The 22,989-nt window shown below is 39.2% G+C and overlaps 1 protein-coding gene across 10 annotated transcripts in view; it reads left to right on the plus strand.

The window, feature by feature from the left end:
* ZNF569 (zinc finger protein 569) overlaps positions 1 to 17,165 on the plus strand; it is a 67,735-nt gene extending 50,570 nt beyond the window's left edge. For all 10 annotated transcript variants that reach the window (XM_023229416.2, XM_023229414.2, XM_023229420.2 and 7 more), the window contains 3 exons: positions 3,783 to 3,909; positions 4,209 to 4,304; positions 13,883 to 17,165. In XM_023229416.2, coding sequence (XP_023085184.1) covers positions 3,783 to 3,909; positions 4,209 to 4,304; positions 13,883 to 15,705 — 2,046 coding nt within the window. In that variant the 3' untranslated portion in view covers positions 15,706 to 17,165. The remainder of the gene's footprint in view (positions 1 to 3,782; positions 3,910 to 4,208; positions 4,305 to 13,882) is intronic.
* The last annotated feature ends 5,824 nt before the right edge of the window (positions 17,166 to 22,989 follow it).

Here is a 22,989-nt window from a genome sequence, read left to right on the forward strand (position 1 = left end):
TCTAACATTTCTGAGTCTACATTCTTTTTTTTTTTTTTGAGATAGGGTCTCACTCTGTCACCCAGGCTGGAGTGCAGTGGCACAATTATAGCTCACTGTAACCTTGAACTCTTGGGCTAAATCAGTCCTCCCACCTCTGTCTCCTGAGTGGCTAGGACTATAGGCATGTGCCAGCACACCTGGCTGATTTCTTAAATTTTTTGGTAGAGATAGGGTCTCACCGTCTTGACCAGGCTGGTCTTGAACTCGTAGCCTCAAGTGATCCTCCCACCTTGGCCTCCCAAAGCACTGGGATTATAGGCATGAGCCACTGTGTCCAGCCTGTATTCATTTTTCTTCATCCTTTTTTCTGTCTTTTCTTCAAATTGCATCATTTTTGTTGATCTGTCTCCAAGTTTGCTAATACTTTTTTCTGCCAACTCAGACCACCCTGAAGCTGTGAGAAAGTCTCAGCCAGGCCAAAGGGGAGTTGCTCACCAAAGCTTTCCCACTGGAGGAAAACCATATCAGGTGTAATAGTCCAGACTTTAATAGCCTCACTATGCTGAGCCTGTGGCTGGAAGCAGTGTTGGGGTATCATGACTTCAGCATGGCTGTTTGCCAACTATGCTTCTCACAGTGGATTCCCTTAAAGAGGATTTGAGCACCACGCCTTCATAGCTGCCAAAGGATGGCCAGATCTGGCATGAACATATTAATCTGTTAGTATTACACTTGACTGCCTGTGATAGAAAGCCCAGATAACCTTTGCTTAAACAAGATAGAAGTTTATTTATCTCTCATATTGAAGTTCAGCGCTGGTCCTGTAGCTCCAACGGGCAGAAAACGAAACGCTTTCTCCTTCATTGCTCTACCATTCTCAGTTGTTGACTTCTGCTTCATCTCAAATGGCTGTATTTGCTCTAACCATCACATTGACTTACCATTCTACAAGAAGGTAGAGGCTTGGGAGAAATGGTATACCTCGTGCTTTTATGCTCACTTATCAGCAGTTGCATGCAGCTTTGTCTCACTCTCCAGAACTTTATAATATAAACATATTAATACTTCAGCACTCCATGTGCCTGGCCAGAAATTGGGAAGACAGAATAAATATTGGAATAGAAGAATAACGGGCGTTGCTACAGTATTGCACTGTTGAGATTTTCTTCTTAGGCTTATGTTTCCCTTTAGCTTATTCATTTTGTTATGAATTTTAAAATTTCAGGCTGGTTATGGTGGCTCACACCTGTAATCCCAGCACTTTGGGAGGCCGAGGCAGGCAGATCATTTGAGGTCAGGAGTTAAGAGACCAACTTGGCCAACATGGGGACACCCTGTCTCTACTGAAAATACAAAATTTAGCTGGGTGTGGTGGCGTACGTCTGTAGTTCCAGCTACTTAAGAGGCTGAGGCAGGAGAATCACTTGAATCCAGAAGACAGAGGTTGTAGAGAGCCAAAATCACACCACACTGCACTCCAGCCTGGGTGACAGGGAGAGTCTCTATAAAAAAAAAAAAAAAAAAAAAAAAAATCAACCACAGATATGTACTACTTTAAATATTGATTAGTTTTAATGGTTTTTCCTAATTTGGGATGTTTATTTTTCTTCATTAAACTTACTAAACATTTGGCTAATTCATTCTTAAACTATCAACTTTTTTTTCTTTTAAGAGACAGGGTTTTTTTGCTCTATTGCCCAGGCTGCTGGAGTGCAGTGGTGAGATCATGGCTCACTGCAGCCTCAAACTCCCAGGCTTAAGCAGTCTTCCCGCCTCAGCCTCCCAAGTAGCTAGGACTATAGCCACACACCACCATACACGGCTTTGATTGATTGATTGATTGATTGTAGAGATGGGGTTTTGCTGTGTTGCCCAGACTGGCCTTGAACTGGCCTCGAGCAGTTCTCCCACCTCGGCTTCCCAAAGTCGTAGAATTACAGGCGGCAGCCACCGCACCTAGCTCCAGCTTTTAAATATGGAGATTTATGTATATACAAGTTCTAAATTCTTCACTTTAAATTGTTTCTATTTTTGCATTTACTATATTCTTTTTCTCAAGTATTTTCTTCAAATATATTTTAATGACTTCTTTTGGGATTATTTTACTCTTGAGCTAGGGGCAATTAGGATTTTCTTGTAAAATCTTTGGTGCTGATTTTTAAAATTTATTTACTAGTTTAATGATCTGATCTCCTGAAGAAAGTACAACTTCCTGAGGAAAAAGTCTGCAGCTGAGGTAGTCCCAGCAAGAGTGTGTCTTATGTGCTCATGTCCTTCCCTGTAATTGGTGAAACTATTATACCAGAGCCAGATTTTCACATCATGCTTTCTCCTCAGTTCCACTTCCTCACCAAGTACTTTATCCAAGCTTATTTGGATCTTCCTCCCAGATGAGAGGAAATATTAAAAACCCCTGGATTTCAGAGTTTTTTTCCCCTGACACTTTGCCTTTTGCTTCTTGAACATGTTTATTGCAAACATCATGATTTTCCGCAGTAAGGGGTTTCAGGAGGTGATCTCCCATCAGTACCACAGCTTTCTCTGAGCCCTCAGTGTTAGTGGATGTTCATGCTCATAAGTTCCTTTTAGGACCTGGAAACAAATTCTTAGAAACATTGTGAACAAGGTATTAGAGACTTTCTGTTTTCTCACCTAGTCTCTGGTAGAAATTCCTGAAAAAGTAGGAAATATGGATTGCTCCCTTTCTTCCAGGCTGACTGCTATTTAAGATTTGTTTCTTATGTTCATATACATTTGGGCATTTCTGTTTTGAACCAGAAGAATGCATTAGATTTCTATATTCAAATCACATTGCCTTTAAGAAGTTCACTGTTTTTTTTGAAATTCATTCAATAGCTTTTTTTTTTTTTTCCTTTTTTTTTGAGACAGGGCCTTGCTCTGCCACTCAGGCTGGAGTGCAGTGGTGCAATCATGACTCACTGCAACCTCCACCTCCCAGGCTCAAGCAATCTTCCTACCTCAGCCTCCTGAGTAGCTGGGACTACAGGTGCACACCACCACACCTGGCTAATTTTTGTATTTTTTGTATGGACAGGGTTTCACCACATTGCCCAGGCCTGTCTCAAACTCCTGGGCTCAAGGGATTTTCACGTCTCAGTGTCCTAAAGTGCTGGGATTACAGGCATGAGCCATGTAATGCCCAGCCATTCTGTAGCTTTTTTCAGTTATAATTCTATTTCTGACCATTAAAAAACAAATTGTTATCAGGGCATTTTTTTTCATGGTTGTCTCTGAGATTCTATCTGTGGCCCCTTTTCCAGTATATGTAAACTCTTTGAGCAATCAGATCCCATTTGCATGGCTGCAGACACATACTACAGGCTGATGACCAAGAAGTCTTCATTTCCAATGTGGATTTCTCTTGATCTCATGAACAATATGTCCAACTGCTAAACCAGTGGCTATCTACAATTGCATGTCCCACCATACCACAGATTTCACCTATCATTCTGTCCCCTGCTTCTATCTAAGCCTTGCTTTCATTTTTTCCTGCCTTTGGTATCTTTTGAGATCTTAAACCACTTAACTTGGTTAAAGTTTTATTTTTCCATTTCTTCCACACTCAGTATAAATTGGTACCTAACATCTCCCCTTTAACTCATGGTAGATATTAAAAACGTGTGCTTGCTAAATCACACTGAACATAAACTGACAGCAGGCTGCTAATATGATGGACTTTTTTAATAACCTCTGATTAATATCAGAATAAGGTTCAATATATTTTGTTTACAATCACCTAAGATGGATACTTCAGACTGAGTGGGAGTGTGTTGTTACAGGGAACAGTGACATTCAAAGATGTGGCTATTGACTTCACCCAGGAGGAGTGGAAGAGATTGGATCCTGCTCAGAGAAACCTGTACCGGAATGTGATGCTAGAAAACTATAACAACTTAATCACAGTGGGTAAGAGTAATTTACCATATAATTCAAACTCTGGAAAGAAAGTACCTTCCCCCCCACCCCCGCAGTGTTTCTGAAATATGTGGACCTTTTAAATATTAGAGTGAGTTTGCCCTTGGGATGCTTTTGCTCATGTGAATGTCCACGCTGCAGTTTTCAGAGCAAAAGGGGACAGCATCCCTAGAAGCTACATTTTCTTGTCCTTTAGAAAGCCTGGTTTTCCTGGGCCAGCCTCAATTTTTGGGTGGTTCTTTGTTCCTAGTAGTATGTATGCCCAAATCTATGTAACTTCCCTTTGACAGGCTATCCATTCACCAAACCTGATGTGATTTTCAAATTGGAGCAAGAAGAAGAACCATGGGTGATGGAGGAAGAAGTATTAAGGAGACACTGGCAAGGTAAGTGGAAGGGAACCAGACAGGTGAGGAAAGGTCAGGGCCCTATTAATGATTAATCAGTGAGTGGTTGATCCCTCTAAAATACTCTTCAAAGATATTTTCAGAGCTTGGCACGGTGGTTCCTACCTATAGTCCCAGCACTTTGGGAAGCCAAGGTGGAAGGATTGCTTGAGTCCAGGAGTTTGGGACCAGCCTGGGCAACATAGTGAGATCTCATCTCTAAAAAAAAAAAAAAGAAAAATTAGGCATGGTGCAAGTGGCTCGCACCTGTAATCTCTGCACTTTGGGAGGCCGAGGTGGGTACATCATGAGGTCAGGAGATCGAGACCATCCTGGCTAACACAGTGAAACCCCATCTCTACTAAAAATACAAAAACTTAACTAGGTGTCGTGGCGGGAGCCTGTAGTCCCAGCTACTCAGGAGGCTGAGGCAGGAGAATCGCTTGAACCCGGGAGGCAGAGGTTTCAGTGAGCCAAGATCACACCACTGCACTCCAGTCTGGGAGACAGAGGGAGACTCTGTTTTAAAAAAAAAAAAAAAGCCAGGTGTGGTGGCACACGCTTGTGATCCCAGCTGCTTGGGAGGCTGAGGTGGGAGGATCACTTGAGCCTAGGAAGTTGAGGCTGCAGTAAGCCATGATCACAGCACTGCATTCTAGCCTGGGCAACGGAATGAGACCCCATCTCAAAAAATAAATTTTTTTTTTTTTTCAGAAAGCTGTAGACCTTTGTGTGTGTGTGTGTGTGTGTGTGTGTGACAGAGTCTCACTCTGTCACCAGGCTAGAGTACAGTGGTGTGATCTCGGCTCACTGCAACCCCCGCCTCCCGGGTTCAAGGGATTCTCCTGCCTCAACCTCCTGAGTAGCTGGGACTACAGGCGCCTGCCACCATGCCCTACTAATTTTTTGTATTTTTAGTAGAGACAGGGTTTCACCATGTTAGCCAGGATGGTTTTGATCTCCTGATCTGCCCACCTTAGCCTCCCAAAGTGCTGGGATTACAGGTGTGAGCTACTGGGCCCGGCTTTTTTTTTTTTTCCTTTGAGACAGAGTCTCACTCTGTCACCAAGGCTGGAGTGCAGCGGCGCGATCTTGGCTCACTGCAACCTCTGGCCCCTGGGTTCAAACGATTCTTGTGCCTCAGCCTCCTCAGTAGCTGGGACTATAGGCATGCACCACCACACCCGACTAATTTTTTGGTATTTTTGGTAGGGATGGGGTTTCACTATGTTGGCCAGGCTGGTCTTGAACTCTTGACCTCAAGTGATCCACCCGCCTTGACTTCCCAAAGTGCAGAGATTACAGGCGTGAACCACTGTGCCTGGCCTGATGTATACTTTTGTAATACAAAAGTGACCATTGATGCAAACTCTTTTGTAAACCTAAGATGTCATTTCTAGATACCATTCTTAATTTCTTTCCTCAGAACTTAGAGATCTGGTTGGCTTTCTTACCTGTGTGCTAGATACCAACCTTTCCTAATAAGTTTCCAGCCTTACTTTGATAATCATTCTATTATTAGCATCTTCGGGAGTACCGTCCACCCTCATATACAGAATCCTTTCTTTTTGCATACATTCACTAATTTGCAGTTATTAAATTAAACCTACTGACATTTATAGTCCCTTACTTTCTCTTCTTTCTTCTGTTCTGAATGTCTGAAATATACAGTCATACTTCCCACTGTATTTTTAGGTTTTGCTCTCATACTTCAATAATCACTACCACACTTTTATTTCAATAAAAGTTTTAAGTCACTGCAGATTTATTGGTAGCTCCCATTTTCTGATATATTTGTCATGTGTATATGCAAGTGTATATAATATATGTGTGCATATATATACACACACATATACATACACATACATATATATGTCCATATACATATATTTTGAATTTTATAAAGTCATTTTTGCCCTCCAAAGAGACTGTAATAATTTATATGTCTACCAGTAACTTCAATGTAGTCTGTTAGCATTTTAAAATATCGTTGCCAGCCAGGCGTGGTGGCTCATGACTGTAATCCCAGCACTTTGGGAGGCCAAGGAGGGCAGATCACAAGGTCAGGAGATCGAGACCATCCTGGCTAACACAGTGAAACCCTGTCTCTACTAAAAATACAAAAATTAGTTGGATGTAGTGGTGCATGCCTGTAGTCCCAGCTACTTGGGAGGCTGAGACGAGAGGATCACTTGAGTCTAGGAGATGGAGGTTGCAGTGAGCTGAGATCACACCACTGTATTCCAGCCTGGGTGACAGAGCAAGACCTTTTCTCTAAAAAGGAAAAAAAAAGTGCCACTACAGTATACACACAAATGATAAGAAAGTAAAATAGCCTTATTGCTGATATGGAGGAAGTTTTAGTTGTCTGGGTAGAAGATTAAACCAGCCACAGCATTCCATTAAGCCAAAGCATAATCCAGGACAAGCCCGTAATTATCTTCAATTCTATGAAGGCTTAGAGTTGAGGAAGCTGCAGAAGAAAAGTTTGAAGCTAGCAGAGGTTGGTTTGTAAGGATTAAGGAAAGAGGCCATTTCCACAACGCAAAAATACAAGGTAAAGCAGTAAGAGCCAATGGAAGCTGCAGTAAATTATTCAGAAGATCTAGCTAAGATTATTGATGAAGGTGGCTAACTAAACAATAGAGTTTCGATGTAGATGCAACAGCCTTCTATTGGAAGAAGATGCCATCTAGGACTTTCACAGCTAGAGAGGTGAAGTCAGTGGCTCACTTCAAAGGTTCAAAGGACAGACTGACCCTCCTATTAGGGGCTAATGCAGGTGGTGACTTTAAGTTGGAGCCAGTATTCATTCCCCATTCTGAAAATCCTAGGGCCCTTAAGAATTATGCTAAATACACCCTGCTTGTGCTCTATAAATGGAATAACAATGCCTGGATGGTAGCACATCTGTTTACAGCATTGATTTGCTAAATATTTTAAGCCCACTGTTGATACCTACTGCTCAGGAAAAAAAAAAAAGTTCCTTTGAAAATATTATTGCTCATTGACAGTGCACTTGGTCACCCAAGAGCTCTAATGGAGATGTACAAGGAGATCAGTGTTGGTTCTCATGCCTGCTAATACAGCATCCATTCTGCAGATCATGGATCAAGCGTAATTTTGACTTTCAGGTCTTATTATTTAAGAAATACATTCTGTAATATAGTAGCTTTCATGGGTAATGATTCCTCTAATGGATCTGGGTAAATTAAAAAGTGTAAAAACTGGCTGGAAAGGATTCATGATTCTAGGTGCTATTATGAATATTCATGACTCATGAGAGGAGATCAGAATATCAACAGGAGTTTGTTTGAAAGAGGTTGATTCGACCCTCAGGCATGACTTTGAAGGGTTCAAGCCTTCAGTGGAGGAAGTAATTGTAGATATGTCACTAGCAAGAGAAGTAGAAATAGAAGTAGAGCCAGAAGATGTGACTAAATTGCTGCAGTCTCGTGATAGCAGGGATAAGGATTAATTCTTATGGGTGAACAAAGAAAGTCATTTCTTCAGGATCTACTCCTGGTGAAGATGCTGTGCACATTGTGGAAATCAATGATTTAGAATATTCCATAAATATAATTGATAAGGCAGTGGTAGGATTTGAGAGGAGTGACTACACTTTTGAAAGAAGTTCTACTGTGGGTAAAGTACTATCAAACATCATCACATGCTACAGATAAACTTTTTGTGAAAGAAAAGTCAATCAGTGTGACTCTTCATTGTTATCTTAAGCAATTGCAGCCAGGCGCAGTGGCTCACGTCTGTAATCCCAGCACTTTGGGAGGCCGAGGCAGGTGGATCACGAGGTCAGGAGTTTGAGAGTAGCCTGGCCAACATAGTGAAACCCCATCTCTACTAAAAATAATAATAATAATAAAAATTAGCCTGGCATGGTGGTGCACACCTGTTGTAATCCCAGCTACTCAGGAGGCTGAGGCAGGAGAATCGCTTGAACCCGGGAGGCAGAAGTTTGCAGTGAGCAGAGATTGAGCCACTGCACTCCAGCCTGGGCAACAGAGGGAGATTCCATCTAAAAAAAAAAAAAAACAAGAAAAGAAAAAAGAAATTGCTACAGCCACCCCAACTTTCTGCAATCCCTCCTTGATTAGTCAGCAGCCATCAACATTGAGGAAGACCCCCTATCAGCAAAAAGATTACTCACGGAAGGTTCAGATGATTGTTAGCATTTTTTTAGCAATATTTTTAAATTAAGGTGTAGTACATTTTTTAGACATGATGCTATTGTATACATAATAGACTAGAGTATATAGTATTAACTTGTTTTTTGTTTTTTTTTTTTTTTTGAGATGGAGTCTCTCTTAGTCACCCAGGCTGGAGTGCTGTGGTGCAATCTCGGCTCACTGCAACCTCTACCTCCTGGGTTCAAACTATTCTCCTGCCTCAGCCTCCCAGTAGCTGAGTGTGTACAGGTGCCTGCGACCACGCCCGGCTAATTTTTTTTAAATTTTTAGTAGAGACAGGGTTTCACCATATTAGCCAGGCTGGTCTTGAACCCCTGACCTCAAATGATTCACCTACCTCGGCCTCCCAAAGTGCTGGGATTACAGTCATGAGCCACCGCACCCAGCCAACATAACTTTTATATGCACTGGGGAACCAAAAAAGTTGTGTGACATGCTTTATTGTAGTGGTGTGGAACTGAACCCACAGTATCTCTGAAGTATGCCTATGTTTCTATTTTGAATTATTGATTTATAGATTTTATCTTTTTGTATATTTGTTGTAATACATTTAGTCAAAATTATTTATGTAAACTATCAGTAAACAGACAACCTACAGAATGGGAGAAAATATTTGCAAACTATGCATCTGACAAAGGCCTAATACCCAGCATCTATAAGGAACTTAAATTTACAAGAAAAAAACAACCCTATTGAAAGGACATGAACAGATACTTTTCAAGACATAAATATGGCCAAGAAGCTTATGAAGAAAGTTCAACATCACTGATTGATTGTTAGAGAAATGCAAATCGCCATAATGAGGTACCACCTCACACCAGTCATAATGGCCATTATTAAAAAGGCAAAAAATAACAGATGCCAGCAGAGAGGAGAAAAATTTCCATTTTCCTTGGAAGTAAACAGCAATACGGAACTGAGTATCTCAGCCTTATTAAGTATGTAAACTTTCACTTATTCTCCTTGTTTGAGCCAGTTTATTTTCCCTGTATTCTTCTGTCTGGTGTCCCCGACTCTAGAGTCTGTCTGGTTCCATTTCTCCAGAAGCAGAGAGTAGTCTCCCATCTTCTCTAGGGAGTGATAGGCATCTCATGGCACAATGCAGGCAATTGTTTGCCTTATAGACTTCCATTCAGTTCTCTTGTTTTTTAGGGCCCCTGTTCATTCCCACCTTTCATGGTACATGATTTCTCAGCCTTTCTTTAGTTATATAGTAGGAACTTGCTTTTTGACATCTTCGTCTGCAGGCACATGGGTTTCAGTGTTCTCAGTTCTTCTGTTAGGTAACGGTCCTTTCATCTTCTTCCATCTGCTAAAATTATGTTTAAATCTATCAATCCATTGTTGTCTGTTACGGTCTTTGTCTTCGTTGGTTTATGCCTTTTACATGATACTGTAATATTAGTGTACTTTTGGATAGAATCCAAGCTAAACTCATGTATTTATTATACCATATTTAACCTCAACTTCTTATTATTTTTTTCCCTCTGCTCACTGTATTTGCCCCTATACAATTAACCTAGGTGGGCCTCTCCAGTTTTATGTTCCAATTCTGTCATCCAGTTTTTAACCTTCCTATGTCATTTTATTGATTATTGCAGTGTTCAGAACAATTTTATTTGTTTATACTGGATATATAATACATACTCATAGAGGAGAACTTTTTATTTTTATTTTTTGATTATTATTATAATTTTTTTTTTGAGATGGAGTCTCACTCTGTTACCCAGGCTGGAGTACAGTGGCACGATCTTGGTTCATTGCAACCTCCGCCTCCCGGTTCAAGCGATTCTCCTGCCTCGGCTTCCCGAGTAGCTGGGACTACAGGCACGTGCCACCATGCCTGGCTAATTTTTGTATTTTTAGTAGAGATGGAGTTTCACTATGTTGGCCATGCTAGTCTTGAACTGCTGACCTCGTGATCCACCCGCCTTGACCTGCTGGGATTACAGGCATGTGCCATTGCACCCAGCCAGAACAGAACTTTTAAAGTAGAAAAGGATATATTTTGAAAAGTAATTATTCTCTTACACATTTTTCCCATCTATGGTGGCAACCCCCAGTATCATTTGCCTTTGAGCTATTCTATTTTCTTTTTTTTTCTTTGAGACGGAGTCTTGCTCTGTCGCCCGGGCTGGAGTGTAGTGGCCGGATCTCAGCTCACTGCAAGCTCCGCCTCCCGGGTTTACGCCATTCTTCTGCCTCAGCCTCCCGAGTAGCTGGGACTACAGGCGCCTGCCACCTCTCCCGGCTAGTTTTTTTTTTGTATTTTTTTAGTAGAGACAGGGTTTCACCGTGTTAGCCAGGATGGTCTCGATCTCCCGACCTCATGATCCACCCGTCTCGGCCTCCCAAAGTGCTGGGATTACCGGCTTGAGCCACCGCACCCGGCCTCTATTTTCAAACATTTTTATTGAAACCCCTTTAAACTGATATATTAACTTGTGAATGTCATCTTATGCTGTTGAATTTTCTTGTGTAAAATCCTTTAATGCCTTTTGTCTTAGTTTCCTAGGGCTGCTGAAACAAAATACCACAAACTTGGTAACAGAAATAACAGGAATTGGCCAGGCATGGGCCACCACTTTGAGAGGCCGAGGCGGGTGGATCACCTGAGCTCAGGAGTTCGAGACCACCCAGGGCAACATGGTGAAAACCCATCTCTACTAAAAATACAAAAAAAATTAACTGGGTGTGGTGGCGCACACCCCTAGTCCCAGCTACTCGGGAGGCTGAGGCAGGAGAATTGCTTGAGCCCCAGAGTTGAAGGTTGCAGTGAGCCGAGATCACACCACTGCACTCCAGCTTGGGCTACGGAGTGAGAATCTGTCTCTAAAAAATAAAAAAATTTAAAAAAATGTTCTCACAGCTCTGGAGGCCAGAAATCTAAAATCAAGGTGTCAGTAGGGCCATACTCCCTCTGAAACCTGTAGGGAAGGATTCTTCCTTGCCTCTTTCAGCTTCTGGTATTCCCAGACATTCCTTGGTTTGTGGCAGCGAAACTCTACTCGGTATTCCCAGACATTCCTTGGTTTGTGGCAGCGAAACTCTACTCTGTCTCTCCATCCTCACATGGCATTTCTTCTGTGTCTCTTGTCTCTTCATGTAGCATTCTTTTTGTAAGAACACAAGTCATATTGCATTGGGGCTTCTCTTATTCCAGTATGACCTCATCTTAAACTAATTTCATCTTCAGTGACCCTATATCTAAATGAGGCCTCATTCTGAGGCACGAGGAGTTAGGACTTCAATTCAATTCAATCCATAACAATTCAATCCATAACACCATTCCATTTCTTCAAGTCTGTGTGTTCATTTCAAAGTTTTCTTCGTATGGTTTTTGGACATTTTTAATTTTTGTATATTTTTCATGCTTTTGTCATTGTAAATATAGTTTTTAATTCTATAATTTCTGAATATAGTCAGCCCTTTCTATCCATGCTTTCTGCAACTACAGATTGAAAATATTCAGGGGAAAAAAGCAACAAAAAATAACAATACAATAAAAAATAATACCAATTTAAAATTATAGTATAACAATGATTTACATAGCATTTATATTGTATTCAGTATTATAAGTAATCTGGAGATTATTTAAAGTATATAGAAAGACACATATAGGTTATATGAAAATACTTTATCATTTTATGTAAGGCATTGAGCATCCATGGATTTTGGTATCCATGGGAGGTCCTGGAACTAGTCCCCAATAGATAATGAGGGATGACTGTAGTTGTTTGTATATGAAGGTTTTTTAAAAATGAATATTGATTCATATGTAGTGAATTCCTTTCTTTTAATAATTGTTCAGATGACTTGGTTTTTCAGGTAAACAGTTTTGTTTCTGACAAATAATGTTAATTTTCATTTTCTTTTTCTTTTTTGTTTTTTTGTTTTGTTTTTTGAGACACAGTCTTATTCTTTCTCCCAGGCTAGACAGCAGCAGTCATCTCTGCTCACAGCAACCTTGACCTCCCAGGTGATCCTCCCATCTCAGCCTCCCTAGTAGGTGGCACTACAGGCGTGCACCACTATGCCAAGCTAATTTTTGTATCTTTTGTAGAGATGGGGTTTTGCCATGTGGCTCGGTGTGGTCTTGAACTCGTGGGCTCAAGAAATCTGTTTGCCTCAGCCTCCCAAAGTGCTAGGATTACAGGCATGAGCCACTGCACTCACGCCTTTTAATTAAGAAAACAGGGGCAAACTCTTTTCTTAATTTTCATACCTCTGATTTATTTCTCTTATTTAATTGTACTACCTAGTACTGCAATGAGTGGTGACAACAACTCATCTTTTCTTATTTCTGACTTTAATGTGAATGCTTCTGAATGTTTTCCATTAAGTAAAGTGCTGGTGTTTGGGCTGTCCTATACTTTATTCTCAAATTAAATGTTATTTGTTCCTATTTTATATAAGGGATTTTTTAATGAAAAATACTGAGTTTTATGATCTTAGTATCTACAGAAATGATTACTTGATTTTTCCATTTTTTTAAATGTCATTACTTGACATTTTTATTAATGTATTTACTTATAGTAATATACTTTCTATTATTGAAATGTATCCCTGGAAAAAATGTACTCAACTCAAATATGATATATCTTATATTTAATGTACTTCTGGGTCACTTTTTTCCTTTTGGGTCATTTTGATGTTTTACATAGAATTTTTACATTGGTTTTCATAAATGAAATTGGATAGTTTCCTTTTTTGGTGTGTCATCTTTGTCAGGTTTTCGTATTAATATTTTTTTCATATACAAAAACATTGGGAATTTTTCTTTTTTCTTTCACAACGTTTTAGACAGCACAGGAGTTGTTCTTTAAATCTGTTAGAATTTTCATGTGAATCTCTGGGTTTTTCCTTTTTGTTTTGATTTAGGGTATTACTTTTCATATTTCTTTTCATTTTACGAAAATTGGTTTAGATAAGTTTTCTGCATCTTGTAGAGTCAGTTTTGGTAATTTACAATCCAGAAACGTTTTTAGATTATAAAAATGTATTTTAATAGAGTCCTACAAAATGATCTTATAGGTTTTAGCTTCCTGTTTTTTTCTCTATAATTATTTCTTCTTACTTTGTACATTCTGCATCTCCTATTTATTTACCAGTTTGTTTTCTATCAGATCCTTTTTTAAAGCAATCAAAGCTATTTGTATTTATAAATACATCCCTCCACTCATATTTCCTTTCCTGAATTTCCTTCTCAAAACTTCAGATGTAAGAGATATATGCACTTGAAAATTTTTTAGTAGTGGGAGACTGAGGCTTAAACCAATAATCAGTCCCATAATTGCATATTTTTCAAAATGTTCTTCATATTACGATATGGGAAAAAAATTGTAAGTGATATTTATTTGCAATCTGTTTTAGGAGAAATATGGGGAGTTGATGAGCATCAGAAAAACCAGGACAGACTTTTGAGACAAGTTGAAGTTAAATTCCAGAAAACACTGACTGAAGAAAAAGGCAATGAATGTCAAAAGAAATTTGCAAACGTATTTCCTCTGAACTCTGATTTTTTCCCTTCGAGACAAAATCTCTATGGGTATGACTTATTTGGAAAGTGTTTAGAACATAATTTTGACTGTCATAATAATGCAAAATGCCTTATAAGACAGGAACATTGTGAATATAATGAACATGTGAAATCATATGCTAATAGCTCATCCCATTTTGTCATTACCCCCTTTAAGTGTAATCATTGTGGAAAAGGCTTCAATCAAACTTTGGACCTCATCAGACATCTGAGAATTCATACTGGAGAGAAGCCCTATGAATGTAGTAACTGTAGAAAAGCCTTCAGTCACAAGGAAAAACTTATTAAACATTATAAAATTCACAGTAGGGAGCAGTCTTACAAATGTAATGAATGTGGCAAAGCTTTCATTAAAATGTCAAATCTCATTAGACATCAAAGAATTCATACTGGAGAGAAGCCCTATGCATGTAAGGAATGTGAGAAGTCCTTCAGCCAGAAATCAAATCTTATTGATCATGAAAAAATTCATACTGGAGAGAAACCTTATGAATGTAATGAGTGTGGAAAAGCATTCAGCCAGAAGCAAAGCCTCATTGCACATCAGAAAGTTCATACTGGGGAGAAACCTTATGCATGTAATGAATGTGGTAAAGCTTTCCCTCGAATTGCATCTCTTGCTCTTCATATGAGAAGTCATACAGGAGAAAAACCTTATAAATGTGATAAATGTGGTAAAGCCTTCTCTCAGTTTTCCATGCTTATTATACATGTTAGAATTCATACAGGTGAAAAACCCTATGAATGTAATGAGTGTGGAAAAGCCTTCTCTCAAAGCTCAGCCCTTACTGTACATATGAGAAGTCACACTGGTGAGAAACCCTATGAATGTAAGGAATGCAGAAAAGCCTTCAGCCACAAGAAAAACTTCATTACACACCAGAAAATCCATACTAGAGAGAAACCTTATGAGTGTAATGAATGTGGGAAAGCTTTTATACAGATGTCAAATCTTGTTAGACACCAGAGAATTCATACTGGGGAAAAACCCTATATATGTAAGGAATGTGGGAAAGCCTTTAGCCAGAAATCCAATCTCATTGCTCATGAAAAAATTCATTCTGGAGAGAAACCCTATGAATGCAATGAATGTGGTAAAGCCTTCAGCCAAAAGCAAAACTTTATTACACATCAAAAAGTTCATACTGGAGAGAAACCTTACGATTGTAATGAATGTGGTAAAGCCTTCTCTCAAATTGCATCCCTTACCCTTCATTTGAGAAGTCATACAGGGGAAAAGCCTTATGAATGTGACAAATGTGGTAAAGCCTTCTCTCAGTGCTCACTGCTTAATTTACATATGAGAAGTCACACAGGTGAGAAGCCCTATGTATGTAATGAATGTGGGAAAGCCTTCTCTCAAAGAACTTCCCTTATTGTGCACATGAGAGGTCATACAGGTGAAAAACCCTATGAATGTAATAAATGTGGAAAAGCCTTCTCCCAAAGCTCATCCCTTACTATACATATACGAGGACATACCGGTGAGAAACCCTTCGACTGCAGTAAATGTGGAAAAGCCTTCTCTCAAATCTCATCTCTTACCCTTCATATGAGAAAACATACAGGTGAGAAGCCCTATCACTGTATTGAGTGTGGCAAGGCTTTCAGCCAAAAGTCACACCTTGTTAGACACCAGAGAATTCATACTCATTAGAAACCCTGTGAATATTGTGAATATGGCAAAGCCTTCTGAAGGAATTAACACCTCATTGCACGTTACATGATCACTTCCAGAGTAGAAAACTACGAATGTGGGATAGCCTTCTGAAAAAGCCACAAATTTATGAAACATTACAGAAGTCTTCCAAGGTGACAAATTATATAATGAAAAAGCTGATTATCAGAAACTTTCAGCAGACATCTTACTGATAATATTTAATCAGAAATCTCATTGAAATCTGAAACAAGGTATCTGCCATCAGATAACAACACAATACTTGAGCTCCTAGCCAATGTATTAAGTAAGAAAAACAAGATTGGGAAAACCAAGTATCAATGAAGAACTATAAAAATAACTTATACAAAAAATAGTTAATTAGAAAACGTGTTGATAGAAAAATCTAAGAATAAACACAACAATGAATTGAGGTCTTCATCAAGTTATAAAACATGTTGAAAGGCACAAAAGAACACCTGAAAAATGATATTTTGTCTGAAAAGACTTGACATTGTAAAAATATAATTTCTCTCCCAAATTGCTAAGTTTAATATACTTCCACTTGAAGTTTACATCAGTTTTATTTTAAGGAACTTCACAAACTTATCCAAAAATTTTATGTGGAAAAGTAAAGAAACACAAATAGCTCAAACAAACTTGACAAAGCAAATAGAGAAGACACACTCTATTATTAGATATATACTTATTTAAAGCTGTTGTCATTTAAACAATGTATTACTGAGTGAATAAATCAAGATAGTGAGCATCAATACAAAAATCCAAGAAGATACAGGAATTCTGTGTATGACAGTGCTATTGAAATCATTGGGGAATGAATGGCTTATTTAATAAATGGAAGGTTCACAGGAGAAAAATTTTAGCTTTCTACTTTATATCATACACAAAAATAAAATCCAACTAAAGACCAGAATATGAAAAGCATAATTCTAAAACTATGATGAAAGTAGAATCTATTACTTTAGGGTAACAAGATTTCTTTAAAAATACATAAACATGGAATAGTCCACTGAATTTTGGTGTGTTGGCTCACAGGCACCCACAAATGTACACAAAGAGATATCACTGTGTTCCTGAATCATGGTTTGTATTGCCCAAAATTGGATATAACCAATTTTTATCAATTGTGGAATAGATGAATAAGTGTGATCATTTCTGTGACAAAATACAGAATTTAGAGAGAAACAAAACCTACTTATAGTTATACGGATAGATTACAATATATAATATTGAGAGAAAAAAATTAAAATACACAACGGAACACAGTATAACATTTGTATAATTTAATAAGATCTTGCAAAGAACTTATTAAATTATACAGTACTATGTATTGGTCATGGATCCATATACGACTTGGTTGCCTTTTGTGATGTGGGAAAGGTTTGGTGGGAGTTGTTATATTTATCTGTAATATTTCTTTAATAAAAGAGTGAAAGCAATTTTGACAGTGGTGATAAATCTAGTTGTCCAAATTAATGTTATGAGTTTTTAATTTTTTTTCTTGCCTTTATTTTCCTAATTTCCCTAAAATAAGAATCAAATGGGTGGGGGGAAACCTGGGCCTGGAGAAATAATTTTAAAATGAACTTTTATTCTTGATCAGATACTAACATTTATAGAAGATTCTCTTTACACAAAACATACCTAACAAGATATTATTTTGTTTACTGTCTCTTCATGTTAATTGGAATAATAAAATCAGCAGTATTTTAGCATTTATTTGAGGCCAATTTTTAATTTTAAACAAATTTTTTTCTAGTTGAAAGGAGTATAGAAACAAAACAATTATTATTGGGATAATTGGCTATCCATTTGGGGGGGAAAATCCACCTTCATTTGGGTTGGTTTTGGAGTGAGGGAAAGAGACCATTCATGCATACTGTAAAATATAGTTTACATTCTAATATGTCAAGCCAAGAATAGCTACTGGTGTTAGAGTAGGAGCAATTTCTATAGATCTCAACAAAGCTTTCTTTGTTTCTGGATCAATAAATGGGGATGCAGATGCTGGTGATTTTATGTATACCAGGTAAGGGCCCAGTGGAGGTGAAAAATTCACTTCATCCTGTTCCACAGATGTTTTATATTCAGGCCTTTCAAATATTTGTGTTGCTGCCAGGTACAGTGGTGGCTCACGCCTGTAATCCCAGCACTTTGGGAGGCCAAGGTGGGCTGATCACTTGAGGTCAGGAGTTCATGACCAGCCCGGCCAACATGGTGGAACCCTGTCTCAACTAAAAATACAAAAATTAGCTGGGTGTGGTGGCACGCACCTGTGATCTCAGCTATTTGGGAGGCTGAGGCACGAGAATCACTTGAACCCAGGAGGCAGAGGTTGCAGTGAGCCAAGATTGCGCCACTGCATTCCAGCCTGGGCAACAGAGTGAGACTCCATCTCAAAAAACAAAAAAACAAATATGTTGCCTCCAATTTCATTTTCTGTGAATAGTCTATTCATATATTAAGTCTGCTTTTTTCTACTTGAATTTTTAAAAGTTTTTCTTAGAAACAGTTATAGATTTGTAGGAAGTTATACAAATAATACCCTATAGTACTATTTAGTCCTCGTACCCCGCACCTCATTTCTTCTAATGTTAACACCTTATATAACAGTACAATATCAAATTTGACATTAGTACAGTCCACCAGTTTTATGTACACTTGTGTATGTGTCTGTACAGTTCTATACAATTTTATCTCATGTACAGATTAGTGTAACTACCACTCCCAATAGTCAATATATAAAACTTGTAACACCACAAAGATCCCTTGTTCTATCCATTTATAGTCACACCCATCTTCCTGTCCTCTCCTCACTCCCCATCCCTAACCCCTGGCAATTACTAATCTATTCTCTCTAGTTTTTTTAATGGATTTTTTTCTTAATTTTTGTGTTATAATATATTCTGGACACAAATCCTTTGTCAGTTATTTGCATTCTAAAAATATTGTTTTGTTTTCAGTTTATTTCAGACACAAAAATTTTAAAGCTGAATGTGAAAATTAGTCTATGATACATTTTGAGTTAACTTTTCATGAGGAATAAAATTTAGGTCAAGGTTCATTTTTTGGATGTCTACTTGTTACAATGCTATTTGTTGGAGAAAAAAAAAAGTGTTTCTCCATTGAATTGTTTGGCCTACCTGTGTGTTTCTGAATGCTCTTTTCCAAAAATCTATGCATCTATCCCTCTATCAATGCCACATTGTCTTGATTACTGTAGCTGTATACTGATTGCTCTCACTTTATTATTCTTTCTCTTTTCTTTTCCTTTTTTTTTTTTTTTGAGGCAGGATCTCACTCCTGTTGCCCAGGCTGGAGTGCAACAGTTCAGTCATAGCTCACTGCAGCCTCAACTTCCCAGAATCAGATGATTCTCCCAAGTAGCTGAGACTACAGGTGTGTGTCACCACACTCGGCCAATTTTTGTATTTTTAATAGAGATGGTTTTGCCATGTTGCCCAGGCTGATCTCAAATTCTTGAATTCAAGGAATCCTCTGGCCTTGGTCTCCCAGAATGCTAGAATTACAGGCATGAGCCACCACACCTGATGTATTATTCATTTTCAAAGTTTATTTATCTATTCTACTTTCTTTGCTTTTCCATATAAATTTTGGATCAGCCTGTCTATGTTTTCAAAAGCCCTGCTTATATTTTGATAGAAATTGCATTAAGCCTTTATTTCACTGTGGCACAATGGAAGTCTTTACTATACTGAGCCTTCCACTCCATAAACACAATATGTGTCTTATGTAAGTCTTCTTTGATTTCATCAGTTTTAATCATTATTTTGTAATTTTTAGCTCCTGTAAACATATTAGATTTAAACTTAACTGCTTCACTGGATGTGTGTGTGTTGTGATATTCTTGTTTGTAAATTCCTTTAGATTTTCTATGTAGAAAATAATATCATCTGTAAATGGGGCCGGTTATATTTTGTTCTGTCCAATCTATATGCTTTCTTTTTACTTTTCTGGTCTTATAAATTGTCAGCAAGCTTCTGGAATGGGATTTTAAAGCTGACTTCTGGGAGAAAATCAGTTAAGCAGTCATCAACGGCCAAAACATAAAAGGCAATGAAAACATAAAAGGGGCACCTGGGAGACAGTACATGGGTGACAGGGTCATTTGTACCCCAAACCTCAGCATCACACAACATATCCAGGTAACCTGCACATGTACCCCCGACTCGAAAAATTTTTTTAAAGAGATGATATTTAAAGGAGAAAAGAGATTGCCCTATACTACAGTAACAGTCACTTGTACAGATAGAATTCCATTGTTTTTATCCCTAAAGTGGGCTGAGTTTCAAAGAACCTAATTGAGATAGGTAATCTGGGTGGAGCTTTGCTCCCATCAGCCAACAACAGGAAGGATCAGTTGTGAATACTGTGGCATCTAACCAGAGATTCCTTCCTGGAATCCCAGTTGAAAAAACAGTGACCAGGTCATTAAGGTCTCTATCAGTTCTGGAACTGCCAACCTCAAGTGATTAACCCGCCTCTGCCTCCCAAAGTGCTGGGATTACAGGCATGAGCCATGTTCTAACAGTTCTATCCATTCTATCAGTTCTAACCATTTTCTCTTGAGCCATGTACACGAATCCAAGAAAGTCCCTTTCTCATGTATAAGCTCCACAACACAATAAAGGTACCACAGGAGTACATATGGACATAAAGATGGGAACAATAGACAATGGGGACTACTGGGGGGAGGGATGGAGTGGGGTAAGGACTAAAAAACTACCTACTGGGTACCATGCTCAGCACCTGGGTGACAGGATCATTTGTACCCCAAATCTCAGCATCATGCAATATATCCATGTAACAAACCTGTATATGTACTCCCCGAATCTAAAATAAAAGTTAAAAAAAAAAGTTAAGGTACAACAGCAAAGATCAAAACTGATTCCTGAAGTCAACCTTGTGATTTTTGCAGGTGTGGTCCATTGTATGTGCAGGGAAACAGGAATTAAAGCAGCAGTAGAGGGTGAAGTGGGAATCAATTTTAGGTCTAATCTATGGCATGAAAAGAACATAGGTAATTTTAATAAAATTCTGACTAGAATAGGGTGGTAGAATCTATGTGCTTTTATAAAATTAAATGAGACCCAGCGCGGTGGCTCACACTCGTATTCGCAGCACTTTGAGAGGCCAAGGTGGGAAGATTGCTTGAGCCCAGGAGTCCCAGGCCAGCCTGGACAACAAGTTAAAATCCTGTCTCTACAAATTAAAAAAAAAAAAAAAAAAAAAAAAATAGCGGACATAGTGGTGCACAACTGTAGTCCCAGCTACTTGGGAGGCTGAGGTGGAAGAATCAGTAGAGGCTGGGAGTTCAATGAGTTCGAGGCTGCAGTGAGCTATGGTCATGCCACTGCACTCCAGCCTGGACAAGAGAGTGAGACCCTGCTTCTATTTAAAAGAGAGGGAGAGACCTGTCTCTGACAGAGAAAATATAAAAATTAAATTAAAAATGACCAGGGTCACAACCAGGCTGACTTGTGTTTAGGGTTTGAATCTCTTCAACAGACTCTGAGACCTGTGCCTCCTTTGACTAAAAGATTGGAAATCATACTGTAGAGCAAGTAGTGAGTCTCATCATGAATTGACCCTGCATAATTTTGTGTAGATGAAAGTACAATTTGGGGAAAGGATTATCTTAAAAACACTGAGTGACAGCGATTATGACAGGTTCAGTTTTTCTTCCCTCACCCACTTCACCCTTTGACTTGTGGTTCGCCCCAGGGAGCATGTCAAAACTTCTATGCTATGGGTTTATGTTCATTAAGCCCATCTCATTGACGCCAACAATTAATGATTATAATTTGCATCTGGGACAAAAGTGGCACTCTTCTGTGGAAATGTCCCAGTCTCTCCTTGTAGACAATGTCATTGTTCTTCTTACAGGTGACATGGTAATGACATCTCCACAGGGAGGGGGCCGGATGCAGTGGCACACGTCTATAATCCCAACACTTTGGGAGGCCAAGGCGGGTGGATCACCTGAGGTCAGGAGTTCGCAGCCAGCCTTACTAATGTGATGAAACCCTGTCTCTACTAAATACAAAAAAATTAGCCAGGCCTGGTGGCACATGCCTGTAATCCCAGCTACTTGGCAGGCTGAGACGGAGAATCACTTGTACCTGGGAGGCCAAGGTTGCAGTGAGCCTAGATCACGCCATTGCACTCCAGCCTGGGCAAGAAGAGTGAAACTCCTTCTCAAAAAAAAAAAAAAAAAAGACATCTCCACAGGGAGAGGAGATCCATAAATATACAGTACCTTTGCCTGTGCTATAAGATACCCCATGCACAACCCGGTAACACATCCCTGCCTACAGTTATAAACTGCAGAGGCTCATCCAGAGATACTCATTTTGAAAGTAAAACATAAGAAAGAGGGGTCTCCCCTGGTGACAAATTTGGATTAGGGCTATATTTTTGGAGCAACAGATGTTTTCCTCCGCCTTACTTCTAGAATCCTCCACAGCCCAGAACCAATTTACCTGGAATAAATTGGACTGTGTTGTAGGATCCACGTAGTGGCCAACAGGAACCCATATCAGACCAGAATATATGACATGGCTTCACAGATTTGTGCCCTAGTTATATTTATTCCAAATTCATCATGGGATGAAACTGTCTCTCCTTAGTATAATCCCAGCCATGAAAGGCAAAAGCCACTGAGCCTTTACCAGCACCACCATCTCCTTTTTAATAAAAAATCTCAGTGGGGTGCAGTGGCTCACACCTGTAATCCTGGCACTTTGGGAGGCCAAGCCAGACGGATTATGAGGTCAGGAGTTCCTGACCAGCCTGGCCAACATAGTGAAACGCCATCTCTATTAAAACTACAAAAAATTAGCTGGGCATGATGGTGGGAGCCTGTAATCCCACCTACTTGGGAGGCTGAGGCAGGAGAATAGCTTGAACCCAGGAGATACAGGTTGCAGTGGGCTGACATCGTGCCATTGAACTCCAGCTCAGGTGACGGTGTGAGACTCTGTCTCAAAAAAAAAAAAAAAGAAAAATCTGGACGGGGCGGTGACTCACACATGTAATCCCCGTGCTTTGGGAGGCCGAAGCAAGCAGATCACAAGGTCAGGAGATCAAGACCATCCTGGCTAACAGAGTGAAACCCCGTCTCTACTGAAAATACAAAAAAAAATTGTATTACAAAAAATTAGCCAGGCATGGTGGCACATGCTTGTAGTCCCAGCTGCTTGGGAAGCTGAGGCAGGAGAATCACTTGAACCCAGGAGGCGG

Source organism: Piliocolobus tephrosceles, chromosome 21 (genome assembly GCF_002776525.5).
Source record: "Piliocolobus tephrosceles isolate RC106 chromosome 21, ASM277652v3, whole genome shotgun sequence".
Taxonomy (NCBI): Eukaryota; Metazoa; Chordata; class Mammalia; order Primates; family Cercopithecidae; genus Piliocolobus; species Piliocolobus tephrosceles.